Source organism: Procambarus clarkii, chromosome 64 (genome assembly GCF_040958095.1).
Source record: "Procambarus clarkii isolate CNS0578487 chromosome 64, FALCON_Pclarkii_2.0, whole genome shotgun sequence".
NCBI lineage: Eukaryota > Metazoa > Arthropoda > Malacostraca > Decapoda > Cambaridae > Procambarus > Procambarus clarkii.
The window spans coordinates 4,680,996-4,695,476 of record NC_091213.1 but is presented as its reverse complement, the minus strand read 5'-3'; the positions used below and the strand labels follow the sequence as shown (position 1 = coordinate 4,695,476).

The 14,481-nt window shown below is 42.1% G+C and overlaps 1 protein-coding gene across 2 annotated transcripts in view; it reads left to right on the top strand.

The window, feature by feature from the left end:
* Nucleotides 1-14,481, top strand: part of Neos (nuclear receptor coactivator protein neosin) — a 72,604-nt gene that overhangs the window by 6,522 nt on the left and 51,601 nt on the right. For both annotated transcript variants that reach the window (XM_045759806.2, XM_045759805.2), the window contains exons 4-6: nucleotides 3,160-3,270; nucleotides 3,872-4,007; nucleotides 13,132-13,386. In XM_045759806.2, coding sequence (XP_045615762.1) covers nucleotides 3,160-3,270; nucleotides 3,872-4,007; nucleotides 13,132-13,386 — 502 coding nt within the window. The remainder of the gene's footprint in view (nucleotides 1-3,159; nucleotides 3,271-3,871; nucleotides 4,008-13,131; nucleotides 13,387-14,481) is intronic.

Genomic DNA, 14,481 nt, shown 5'->3' with positions numbered 1-14,481 from the left:
CTCATTCCCTAGTTGAGTATCTTTCCTACTGTTCTTTTTTGTCTAGGTTCAGTATCCTCTTGTAAGTTACTGCTTTTTGAACCTGTTCTCTTAGGTCTTTGGGTGTTGTGCTTTGTTTCTCCTAGATCTTTGTCCTTAGTTTTTGTTAGCTCTCACTGTTTGTAACAAGGTAGAAAAGCTCTGTGGGGTGAATGCATTTTCACTAATTTTAAGAGAATCCAGTCATTTGTTTACACATACTTGGGCAGTTTATTAGATGGGGTTTGAGGCTTTGGTTACTTTTGAATCCAAGAGTGGTTTGTTTTGACTCGCTGACCTTCTGAAGGTTCTGGCGCTGGTTTCCGGTATGCTGATAGAAATTCATGGTTGATGTGACCTGGTAGATGGGAACCATCCCAGTGTATAACTTCAGGGAGCCACCTTGGCTCACCCAGAAATTGGCATATCATTACTGCACATTCATTTTTTTTTTCACTCCTAATCTACTAATTCTTCTGAGCCTTCCTGGTCACTGGATTGTGTCCTTGTTTTTCATTCCTCTTGTTTGCCTGCTCAAGATCTTTACTTTAAGGTGATGTATTTGTTGGGTCTTGCTTTTGGCTGTTGTAGGGTTGGGAACATCATGCTCTCCTTTGAATGTAGGTGTTTTGTTCTTTTAACATTGTTATATGGGTTGTTTTCTTTACTGGCAGCCTTCTTCCTTTATGGCTAAGAATGAGGTGGCAGAGTTCTGGAGGGGTCCTTTGGTTATTGAGTTTTGGTTTATTAGGCTGGGGTTGCATCACCACCTTTCTCTGGTTGTGGTAGTGCTCCATTACTTGTGCACTTTTTGTGCCCTGGCTCATGCTTTGTTAATCCAGTGTCATTTTTTGTTCTAAAGCTTGGTTGTCTCAGGTTGTCTGCTTGACGGTCAAGTTTAGCTAGCCTGCAGAGTGTCCCTGTCTAAAGGTGTCCCATAATCTATAGCCATTTCTGTTTTTCTTTGTGAATATGTTTTGTGCAGATTTAGGTTTGCGGGTTTTGGCACTTTGACTAGTGCTTGTGTGTTTGCTGGCCACACTAAGCCTGCATGGCAATGGGTCCAGTGACTCAGCACTGAATCCTTTTTGCTTCCTGACTGCTCCTCCCCTTTTTCCCCTGGTAAACACCGATTTCTTTGTGATTTGTAGTGAAGTAGTCTCTGGTGGATCCAATCAATGGCTCTGAGTTTGTCCTTCCCTTTCCAGGGTTTTCAAAGTGTAATTTTTGGGTGGTGCATGTGTGATGAACTGCTCTGACCAACTGCTCCCCAGGGCAGTTGGTCAGAGCCCTTGGGTCTGAGGGCAGCCATCTGGTGGTAGACGAGTGTAACTATCAGTTGAAACTGGCCAAGTAGTGTGCATAGTTTGGGTCTGGGTTATTAATGTTTTCCATGCAATTGGATGTTTTGGTGCTCCCCATCTTTCTGTTAGTTTTTTACCCTTTACCGTGGGTTGATCTAGTTTTCTCAGATTCCTTAGCTGCTAGCTTTTGAGGGGCCAGGTTCTGGTCATGGTCACCAGTAAGCACTCATGACTCTCAAGGGCCTGGTGAGGTGCTTCAGGTTTTAAGGTAACCAGACAAGGAATTCAGGGAGGTTATCTTGAGATGATTTCGGGGCTTTAGTGTCCCCGCGGCCCGGTCCTCGACCAGGCCTTCACCCCCCAGGAAGCAGCCCGTGACAGCTAACACCCAGGTACCTATTTACTGCTAGGTAACAGGGGCATAGGGTGAAAGAAACTCTGCCCATTGTTTCTCGCCGGCGCCCGGGATCGAAACCAGGACCACAGGATCACAAGTCCAGCGTGCTGTCCACTCGGCCGACCGGCTCCCTCCCTTAGTACCTCCCTACCGGGAGGTACTAAAGGACCCACAAGAAGGTGCTTCACTACATTTAATACTGGACTTTTGTCAAGAATTATAATTGGCTTTCTTGTCGGTCCCATTGATCATTTGAAGGGGGATATCAAGGGGTTTCATGTGATCCCTAGGTGGTGAATTGAAGTATCCTCTCAGGGGTCTCCCTGCCTTTACAGGAAAAAAGCCATTTAAGAAAGTGCTTGTTTCAGTAGGGCTTAGTGTAGACCAGTATTTAGTGTGTTAGTTGTGGACCCATGGTCATGGCTAGGGGAGGCAACTAATGGACCAATAGAAAAGCATTTCATACTGTATTTTTGTATCTTTACATACAGTAAAGCAATTATTTTTGAACATTTATAACTAAGAAAAAACTGCTGAATAGAAGTGGAATGACTAAATTCATATTTGGTGATCTGCTAAACACTGGATCTCAGTTCACTAGGAGTGGATGTAGTTTGTTTATCTACCTCAGATTGCAGTATGTTAAATGAAATGAAATGGGGAGCCGGTCGGCCGAGCGGACAGCACGCTGGACTTGTGATCCTGTGGTCCCGGGGTCGATCCCGGGCGCCGGCGAGAAACAATGGGCATAGTTTCTTTCACCCTATACCCCTGTTACCTAGCAGTAAAATAGGTACCTGGGTGTTAGTCAGCTGTCACGGGCTGCTTCCTGGGGGTGGAGGCCTGGTCGAGGACCAGGCAGCGGGGACACTAAAGCCCCGAAATCATCTCAAGATAACCCTGTAGAGATGCTTTTAAAAGTTCTCTATGGCATCTGTGCAATACTGTATGTTGCCATACTTGAATATACAGGATTCCTTTAGAATTACAGCAAGTTTTACATAAGAGCTCCAGAATATTAAAAAGGCTCTTTCCATAAATTCAAAGGCAAATGTTTAAATAATCTTGCATAGTGCTACAATCCCACATATGGAAAATTTGAATAAAGATATTTTAAACCCATGATTAATATTTTCAAGTGTGTTTAATTTCTTTTTGTTTTTGTCTCTGGTGATGATTGCTTATGCCTCCAAAGTATAGAAAAATTATATTATTCCCCCTAAAACTTTGCTTTAACACTAGACAATTTAGGGAAGATACCAAAGGCAAAGGTCAAAGCAAAGATTGAGGGGAATATTATCCAATTTCTACACTTTGGCGACATAGTCAATTAGAAAATAACTTACTGCCGAGGGACAAAACTTGTGTTTCATAATGTCATTGTTACATTATCAGAGAGCTTCGTTTTTTATTACTTACTTTGTATATCTTTCTTTTCAGGAGTGTCAATCACCAGAAATAAATTTGGGTTTGTACAGTTTGCAGACGAAGAGGAAGCCACAGCCTGTCTTGATGCAGGCAACTTAGCTTACATCAAAGGCCACAGAGTAGGTGAGGCTCATACAGTACCCCAATATTAAGGGGGAACTACAATATCCTATTATCAAGGGGAACTACAATACCCCAATGTTAAAGGGCACAGAGTAGTTAAGGCAATACAGTACTCCAATATCAAGGTGAACTTCAATACCTCAATATTAACAAACTAAAATACCCCAGTATCAAGGGGGTACTGTAGGTGAGGCACTACAATACCCAAATATCAAGGGGCACAGAGTAGGTAAGGCACTACAGTACCCCAATATAAAAGGGAACAACAATACTCCAGTATCTAAGGGCACAGTAGGGAGCATCATAGTACCACCAGTCTAGTGCATAGTGTCCAGTGGGAGCATCATAATACCACCAGTCTAGTGCATAGTGTCCAGTGGGAGCATCATAATACCACCAGTCTAGTGCATAGTGTCCAGTGGGAGCATCATAATACCACCAGTCTAGTGCATAGTGTCCAGTGGGAGCATCATAATACCACCAGTCTAGTGCATAATGTCCAGTGGGAGCATCATAATACCACCAGTCTAGTGCATAGTGTCCAAGTGAGAGTCTCCATATGTCATGAACACATCTCTTTATATTTTTAATTTTTTTCCAGATGTAAAACCAGCCAAATTTGGTGGAACAGTGGGACTAGGTCCCGTTCCTGGATCAAGACGACGCCATGACAACAGTAGAGAAAAATCCCCTATGCAAGGAAGGGGCGATGACGACTATTATAGTGACTATTATGGGTAAGTTTTTATTTGTGTATATTTATGTATCTAGGAAGAACCTTACAGTTGGTTTATCTCTTATAAGTCATGCTTTTATTCAAAATGGACACATGGTACCCTGATTCAAAACGGACACATGGTACCCTGATTCAAAACGGACACATGGTACCCTGATTCAAAACGGACACATGGTACCCTGATTCAAAACGGACACATGGTACCCTGATTCAAAACGGACACATGGTACCCTGATTCAAAACGGACACATGGTACCCTGATTCAAAACGGACACATGGTACCCTGATTCAAAACGGACACATGGTACCCTGATTCAAAACGGACACATGGTACCCTGATTCAAAACGGACACTTGGTACCCTGATTCAAAACGGACACACGGTACCCCGATTCAAAACGGACACACAGTACCCTGATTCAAAATGGACACATGGTACCCTGATTCAAAATGGACACTTGGTACCCTGATTCAAAATGGACACATGGTACCCTGATTTAAAACGAACACATGGTACCCTGATTCCAAACGGACACATGGTACCAGGGGCCTGCTTACCCAATAGGCCATGGCTTAGGGCCCCACAAGCACCTTGTACCAGTCTATGGGAAACTGCATTATGCATGATATAACTATGATCAATATTGTGTGTGTTATTTAAATTTGTACTATCATAATTTTATACACGTTTTATGTATACTGTTATTTTCTGGAAAAATGGATTAAAACTTGTATAAGTTTAGGAATATGGCCTGAGTGTAGTTAGAATGAGGTTTGTTAGAATGAGGACAAGCTGTATTTCAATCTTTGCCTTACTACATTATGTAAATTAAGCTTTCTCAATCTCTATTAGGAGGTTTCTAATTCCTGGGAGTCACTGTACACATTCAAGAGAATTTATATTAATTCTTTAGCATGGAGACTACAACTGAACTGCATAATCTAAGTGGGGCCTAACAGGGTCAAGATCAGTGGAAGAATAATATTAAATATATTACAGATAATATTTCTAGAACTAAATCCCAGTATCCTATTTATCTTATTCCATTTAGATTTTGCAATTTCAACATTATGTTTCAGGGAACAGTTTCTGGGAACTGTTATCATTATCTAGCTGAGAACCATACTTTTTAGGCATTAAACTGCTACCATTTTAAAAGACCTTCTGATAGATAGATATATGTATGTATGTATGTGTGTATATATATGGGAGCCGGTCGGTTGAGCGGACAGCACGCTGGACTTGTGATCCTGTGGTCCTGGGATCGATCCCGGCGCCGACGAGAAACAATGGGCAGAGTCTCTTTCACCCTATGCCCCTGTTACCTGGCAGTAAATAGGTACCTGGGTGTTAGTCAGCTGTCACGGGCTGCTTCCTGGGGGTGGAGGCCTGGTCGAGGACCGGGCCGCGGGGACACTAAAGCCCCGAAATCATCTCAAGATAACCTCAAGATGAGGTTAAATAACAGAGGTCCCAGGGCAGAGTCGTGGGGCAGTCCACTTGCATCAATTTCTCATTTAGATTTTAATTCATTTATGACAATCTTGTTTTCTTTAAATAACCATGTCTTAACCCCCCTCTAATCCCTCCGCTCTACCTACTGTTGACAAGATTACTAATAGTAGTGGGTTATAGTGAGATTGCCCAATTAACATAGTTTCAGCCTACATTCCCTAATTTTTTTATTGTCTAGGGAAAGTTATATACAGTATATGAATGCACAGGACAGCAAACAGAAATTTGCACAGGTGGACACAGATGGAAACTTAGTACCGAGATGAGCCACAGAGACATTAGAAAGAATTTTTTCAGTGTCAGAGTAGTTAATAAATGGAATGCACTAGGAAGTGATGTGGTGGAGGCTGACTCCATACACAGTTTCAAATGTAGATATGATAGAACCCAATAGGCTCAGGAACCTGTACACCAGTTGATTGACAGTTGGGAGGCGGGACCAAAGAGCCAATGCTCAACCCCCGCAAGCACAGTTAGGTGAGTACAATTAGGTGAGTAGAAATGCCTAATAATTGGGGTATGAACTTGACCAAAAATAAACAACATTCATATTGCAACATATAGAACTGTGTCCACACATCCACATTCATATATTACACTAAATCATGTGTTGTGTTAAAATTAATCTATTTTCATCTTAAATAATTAGAAGCAACTACTGTACTTAGAAATTTTAATATCATTTATAATTGTGTGAATTATCCCAGGTTTATAAAATAACATAGAAATACATTTATCAATGTTGCACAGTATACATAAGCAATGAATATATGTAAATTACAACAACCCACAAAATATATCATCGACCTTCCAAATGGATTTGGACTAAGTATTTATAATGACTTAGACTTAAATAGCAAGTAAACTACATAACTTTAAATAATTGTCAATGTGTTCTCTGAAGGAATAAGAATGTGGCACTAATTTTATATGGAGTGACATGCATCGATGTGAATACCTTGACACGTTCTCTCCCCTCGATTGGTGGAAAACACTTCAAACACTTATAAATGCAAAACTTGCCTGTTCATTTCTTGGCTCAAAAATGGTGTTCTTCAAAGTAATAGGACTCTTTTACAATGCACTAGAAAAGGCTCCTTTAAGAGCAACATTGAAATTAAATAATTGATTCATTGATTAAAACATGGGTGCTGAAAAATGTGTGTAGATTTGCATTTTTAAACAGAATGGTAGATTACTGGAGTAATTTAAATGAGAGGGTAGTGTATGATATACCCACCATAATCTTCAAAATGTATATAACACTATAGGGAAACTGGAACACAATGAGTGTAGCTCTGGTCCTGTAAATATATGTATAGTGTGTTGTGACGGTAACGCGTTGGTGTTCGGCTGTTTAAGGCTAGGGGTATGGCCTCGTCACATAGTTATAAAAAAAAAATAGAAAAAACTGGAACTTCGTCTGTGGTAAGGTAAGGAGAAGACACACAAAACACAAGTAAACTTTAACAATGAAATTTTAATTACGTTAATTAAATCAAAACATGAATAAAATGCACAAACAAATTCTTATAATAAAATCAATCAAAATAATAAGAATAATTAGATGACACAATGAAAAGTTACGTTAAGGCAAAATAACAAGAAGTGCAATACAAAGTAAAATGGGAGGTGCTGGAATATTGGCTTAAAGCCACCACTTCTCTCAGTACACGCTAGAGTCTAGCTGGGAGGAGTGGTGACAACGAGAGCACTGAACATTCTGAAGTCCGAGGTTGGGGCGACCCCAGACATCAAGTAGTATGGGGGGGCGAGTGCAGGTGCAGCCAGACCGGCGACCAATCAGCGGAGCCGGCAGCGATCAACATGTAGTTTGGTGGTTTGGGTTCGAACAGGTGGCTGGCTGCATACGTTTTTGCTCACCCTGGCAAGCCTTGCTGGTGTTGTTGTCGTTGTTGGACATGTCTTCCATAGTCGTTTTATATAACCACAACGACGTAATTGTGGAGGGAAGAGCAGGCTCAATCTCTTGAAGGAGATTATCGTCACAACTCTCCCCCGAAGCCTGCGGTTCTGGAAGAAGTACGTCGTTATGTGGTGGAGTAATGGATGGAGTCGCTTCTACTTCATAAACTCTGGAGAGATCAGGGGCTAAGATGTTGTCAGACTCTTGGTATAGCGTGTCTCCAGGTTGAATTTCTGCAGTTAGCAAGCCCATAGTAGAGGACGTTGAGATGAGAAGGGGGCGTGCTGCAGGAGGTGTAGGGTGGTGTGGTCCGTGTTGATGGTGGACCGAGCACTTTTCAGGGGTGGAGTGAAGTGCTGAAGCTTCAGGATGAGGAAGAGTAGCTCCTTGCCAATTGTTCCGTCGTTCCTTGTAGCAGTAGTCGCTGACAGGTGTATTCTTCTCGCCTCGTTGCTGCATCACGACACCACCATCGTCGGTACCATTGGCGTCGACATGGAGGATGAAGGGCTTATCTGACGAGGTGAGAGTGGAATTAGAAGAGGGCATAGGAGCACGATTATTATCCTGAAAGCATTTGGGAAGATCATTAAGGATTTCGGAATTAGAAAGCGCCGACTCCTTGTCAGTGCTTTCGGGAGAAGAAGCTGGGAAGGTCTCACTGTGGATGTAGGGTTCTGTGAATGTGGAATAGTTAGTCAAGACAGTGGGAGGAGTACCATTATATTGCTTCAGGAGGTTGACGTGGCACAGCTGGGTCTTCCGCCGCCTATCTGGAGTCTCTATGACGTAAGTGTTGTTGCTTCTGCACTCTTTGACGCAGTAGGGTCCTGAAAATTTGTTTTGTAAAGGTGAACCTGGGATAGGGAAATAGGCAAGGACGAAGTCTCCCGGCTTGAATTTTCTTACTTTGCTGGTCTGGTCGTAATGAGTCTTCATTCTCACCTGGGCTTTCAATAGATTATCATGGGCAAAGCGGTGGACTCTCTCTAGAATGTGCTGAAGGTTTTGAAGAAACTGGGGCACATTCTGATGCTCACTGAAGGTGGCATCTCTGAGAGAGTCTTTGAAAGCCTTAAGGGGAGTACGGCACTTACGGCCGTAGAGCATCTCATAAGGAGATACTCCTAGGGACTCATTGGGGAGACTTCTGAAAATACACATTATAAGGTCAATCTGCTTATCCCAATCCTTCGAGGTTTCACTACAAAACTTTTTCAAGAGTGCTTTGATGGTCTGATGACTACGTTCAAGAGAACCCTGTGAAGCAGGATGATAGGGGCTGGACAATACCTGTTTGATGTTGAACTCCTCCAGTGTCCTTTTGAAGAGATCACTGGTGAAGTTGGTGCCACAGTCACTTTGAATCTCCCTGGGAAATCCGTATTGAGTGAAGATCTTCAATAGATGTTTGATAACCGTAGCAGCCGTGATGTTCTTCACTGGAACTGCTATGGGAAATCTGGTGGTAGGACACAGGATGGTTAGGATGTAGGCGTTACCTGAACTGGTCCGAGGTAAAGGACCAACACAGTCTATTATGAGTCTGTGGAAAGGTTCCGCAGGCACCTGTATGGGAATCAGTGGTGCTCTGGGAATGGAGACGTTCGGTTTGCCTGCCATCTGACATGTATGACACTGTTTTACGTACTGTTTGACGTTATTTACCATACCTGGCCAGTAGTAGTCTTGACGAATTCCATGGTAAGTCTTGTTGAAGCCGTAGTGGGAGAATGCTCCGTGGGCCAGGTGTAGAATAGTGGGCCGCAGGCTGGTGGGAATCACAAGTTGTTCGGTGTTGGCCCAATCGTCCTCCTCCTTCAGTTTACTGGGTCTATATCTGCGGTAGAGCAAGTCGTTCTCTAGGAAGAACCCAGGAATACTGTCGGGTTGAGTCTCAGCCTGGAAAAACAATGGTGTTAAAGTAAGATCTTCCCTCTGCAACTTACGGAACTCCAACTTGGTCAGATGCGGGGGTAGTTTCTGAGGGTCTTGAGGGACAGCGGTAGCAGTAGAGTCAGCTGGCTGTGGACGTGCGGCTTGTGCACGGGTGGTCACGAGAACCGGAGGAGAAACTTCATCACTCTCTTGAACCTCTGCTGGAACATACTCAAGAATAGGATTTATTGGCACAGAGTTACACACCTGGGGTTTGTCCATGACGATCAGGTTGGTCGGTTGCAGGTCTTCTGCCAAGTCGTTGCCTAGGAGAAGTTGCACTCCAGGCATGGGAAAAGGCTTTTCCCTGACGGCGACTTGGACTTCCCCGTTCACGTAGGGACAATCCAGGTGGACTCTGGCGAGAGGGTATGGAGTGGTAGCAGTGAGGTCAGTGATGAAGACTGTTTCCCCGGTGTAGACGATGTTGGGCACAGCCGACTTCAAGATGATCGATTGTAGAGCCGCTGTGTCCCTCAAGATCTTCAATTTGAAACGTCCCTCCGGATTTGAACCGTTGGCAGAGACAGTTCCAGTATACAGGTGGTTACTGAAAAGAGAAAGATCATTAACATCAACACCAACATTCATCACAGGCTTACCGGACTTAGGAGGAGTTGGTTTGGGTCTTTGTTGGTCAGTGGTTCCCTTGTATTGAGACTTACCACACTTGTCTATGGTATGTCCATAGAGTCTACAATACTTGCAGTACAGTTGTGAACCAGCTTGATCGGGGCTCACCTTCTCGTAACTGTACCACGACTTCTTACTGGAGGATGGTTCGGGTGTCAGCCGGTGGATGAGGCTGTAAGTGTCAGCCGACTTAGCACACTTCAGGTAGTCGGTTTCTTCTTTATCTGCTAAGTAGAGGCGGACAGGAGGTGGCACACGTCTCAAGAATTCTTCAACAAGCATCAGGTTGACGAGTTCTGTAAAAGTAGAGACATGTGCTGCTTCCAGCCATTTCATGAAATACCTCCGTTTCGTGTTAGCAAACTCGAGGAAGGTAGTGGTACTTGCCTTCAGGTGGTCACGGAATTTCCTTCTATAACTTTCAGTGGAAAGTAGGTAGGCGTCCAACACTGCTTGTTTCAGAGTGTAGTAGTCATTCTCAGACGCCAAAGTACTGAGTGTGACTGCAGCTCTACCTGTAAGATGGACTCTGAGAAGTGTGGCCCATTGGTCGACAGGCCAACTGAGTTGATTAGCAAGGGTTTCAAAGGTGGTGAAAAACACATCAACTTCTGCTTCTACAAAGGATGGCATTAACTTACTTGCATGTGATATATTAAAACTGACGGGAAGATTGGCAGTAGCTTGCTGGCGTTGAGTGAAGTGTGAAGTTTCCAAGGAGATTTCGCGTTGACGACACTCTAGAGCCAGAGTCGCTTGTTGCTTGTCATGTTCGCGTTGTATTTCCAACTCGCGTTGTTTGGTTTCAAGCTGTACTCGTTCACGTTCACGGAGTAATGCGACCTCGCGTTCGTGTTCTTCTCTCCTCAAAGCAGCTTCGCGTTCTTGTTCGTCTCTCCTCAAAGCAGCTTCGCGTTCTTGTTCTTCTCTTCGTATGGCAGCAGCTCGTTCTTGTTGTTCGAGGGCTTCCCTTTGCTGCTCACGTTCAATCTTAGCCAGCTCTAGTTTAAGTTTCATCGTTGCCAAGTCAGTTTTCTCTGCAATATAGTAAGTTTCATGAGTTTCAGAGTCTATCTTACCTTGCTCTAAATAGTAATCCAGCAACAGGTTGTGTAGGTCATTTTTGTTGGCTTGGTAGGGAACTTCTAGTTGATACTCATGTGCAAGAGTTTGTAATTCAGTCCTCTTGGCACGACTTAAAGTTCCTATTTCACCTGCTGGATTTGCACGGAAAGTTTGGAGACGAAACATTGTGAAATTAGCAAATAAAGGTACACGAATATTCAATAGTGAAATGTCAGAAACAGGACAACGTGGCAACTGGTACCTATCCTGTGTGATCTTTAACAATTAACGTTAAGTGAAAGATATTAAATGATTAAATTAAATCAAGGGCGCAGGAAATCTTGTACCCGGTACTCATGTAAGAGAATAAGGGCAAGAAAATCCTACTAACAAATGAAACAAAGTTTCGAAAACAAATGAAACAGTTAAATGCTTCAAAAGTAAAATTGGTAGTCCAAGGATGTAGGCATACCTTGCCAAGTCTCTATAGGACATAAAGCAAGTTTTTCCCACTGAATTTAATATGATACTTACAGAATTAGCGAACTTTTGTGCTCTGAAAAAATAAGCTAATTCCCTACCGTTGTATGTATCATCATCTCTGACTGACGTGTAGGGGTGCGAGGTGTCAACTGGTGACGAGAACTGCTGCTGAGGTCCCAATTCAGCAACTAAAGTTCGAGCTAGAGGAACTATGGCCCTCTTTGTCCTCCTACAGTCAGATTGCAGAAGATTGGGTACTCTTGACCCGGGGCAGACCACAGTACCAGGGTACCAATATGATGATCTGTCAGAATGAGAAATATTCAAGGGACATAGATGGTAAACACGAGTAATAACAAGGAGGGAGAGATGACCAATTAAGAGTATGACTGCGGCCTACAGTCACCACGTAATCCAAAGTTGTCTCACCTTCACTATATGTTACTCTCGTAATGCACAATACACCGCACCTTATAAAAAATGAAATTGAATGAAAAATAGTAAAGCTACGTTAACAAAGTTAAATACGCTTACCATAAATTACCACTTGGCACCAGTACCCGAGTGAAGCTCCTAGGACAGGCCCCCATATAACTTGTGACGGTAACGCGTTGGTGTTCGGCTGTTTAAGGCTAGGGGTATGGCCTCGTCACATAGTTATAAAAAAAAAATAGAAAAAACTGGAACTTCGTCTGTGGTAAGGTAAGGAGAAGACACACAAAACACAAGTAAACTTTAACAATGAAATTTTAATTACGTTAATTAAATCAAAACATGAATAAAATGCACAAACAAATTCTTATAATAAAATCAATCAAAATAATAAGAATAATTAGATGACACAATGAAAAGTTACGTTAAGGCAAAATAACAAGAAGTGCAATACAAAGTAAAATGGGAGGTGCTGGAATATTGGCTTAAAGCCACCACTTCTCTCAGTACACGCTAGAGTCTAGCTGGGAGGAGTGGTGACAACGAGAGCACTGAACATTCTGAAGTCCGAGGTTGGGGCGACCCCAGACATCAAGTAGTATGGGGGGGCGAGTGCAGGTGCAGCCAGACCGGCGACCAATCAGCGGAGCCGGCAGCGATCAACATGTAGTTTGGTGGTTTGGGTTCGAACAGGTGGCTGGCTGCATACGTTTTTGCTCACCCTGGCAAGCCTTGCTGGTGTTGTTGTCGTTGTTGGACATGTCTTCCATAGTCGTTTTATATAACCACAACGACGTAATTGTGGAGGGAAGAGCAGGCTCAATCTCTTGAAGGAGATTATCGTCACAGTGTGCATATATTCCACTAGTGCATGTTAATACCACTGAAAAACAAATACTTGTATGATAAAAATATGATAAGACCTTGAGTTGGTTTTGGGGCTTAGCATCCCTGCGGGAACGCTAATTTCAATTTGAACAGTGCCAATATTGAGAGAGATCCCTGATCTCTCGATATACCTGTCTAAACCACAAGTCACATGCACATACAAATTTTATATCAGCAGAACTCAAGCATGAAAGTACAGTATACATAAAATTTCTCTACATAAAAATTTTTTTTTTTTTTATAGACGCAGCAGTCGTGGGGCCAGTAGAGATCGTGAACGTGATAATCGAAGTCGGGGACACTACGACGAAATGATTGACGATTATTACCGAGGCTACTACCAGCGATATGACGACGTGTATCAGCGCCCCAATCCTGCAGTCATCGATGGTCGGCCTCCACCAGTTCCTGGATACGGTGGCTACTCAGAACCAATTGATCCACTTGATCCTAACAGACCCAATGATGTGGAGATTGTTGTCCCAAATAAAATGCAGAGGTAAGGAAAGTTTTCACTTCCACAAGGTGAATGCATGTATTAAGCTAAATACTGAATTAATAAAATGGTAAATTGAAAATAAGTAGAAATGAGTAAGCTGACTTAAATTTGTATTATTAATCGTCATTTCATATTAATTGTTTACATACGTTGTTGATTTTTTCATTAAATTCTCATCTTCTTGTTGATTTTGAAAGCTCATCTTGACTGCTAACTTCATGTCATCCTATGGCGTGCACTAACCCACTTCTAGACTTTGTTGCTTATTTCTCTTCTCACTCACACTTTACATGCCTAAGTTTTCATTAGACACATCTATTTTCTTATTTAAGACATTTAGTTGAAGTTTTATTATTTATTATTTAGAGGGAACATGCTGATATGCCCTTATCCACCACTGTGTCATGTTATTTTGCTCATACTAAATGAGGATACTTAATGCAGTCACCATTAGACATTGCAGATGATATGTCAATAATGTGGCTAAAGATGTGATGACCAAAGCACACATCAGATAATGAAGGAAATGACGACATTTCAGTCTGTCGCACGACTTCATAATGGTCCAGGACGGACCTAAATGTCATAGTTTCTTCATTTTCTGTTGTGGGATTTTGGTCATCAACTCGAGACATTTGTAAATAGGCTGATTTTTAAATTTTGGATTTGACATGTACTGTATATTTTACACAGGCAATAGGTTGGTCATAAAATGTCATGTTCTTCACCTTTGAATTATTAGGACTAAGTGGAGTACATATTTGTATAACCCAATTCATTCATTTTCATTTATCAATGGTTTAGCTGAAAATTTGAATATTTCTTATATACATACCGTAGATGTTCATGTGGTATTATGGTGATCATAAATATACATATTTTATCATGATATTTATTATACATGTTTTTCCTCAAGATTTTTATTTTTTATTTTTTTTTTCATCATGAGTACTGAGTACAGCACGTTTTTATACTAATTCGTTCATATTTCCATGTATTGTAACTTTCTGAAATTAAACTGCTAGTCTGTTACATTACTTTTAACGTTGTGCATGAGCAAATTAGGTGGTCACGTGTTAATTTTTGTTGAAATTA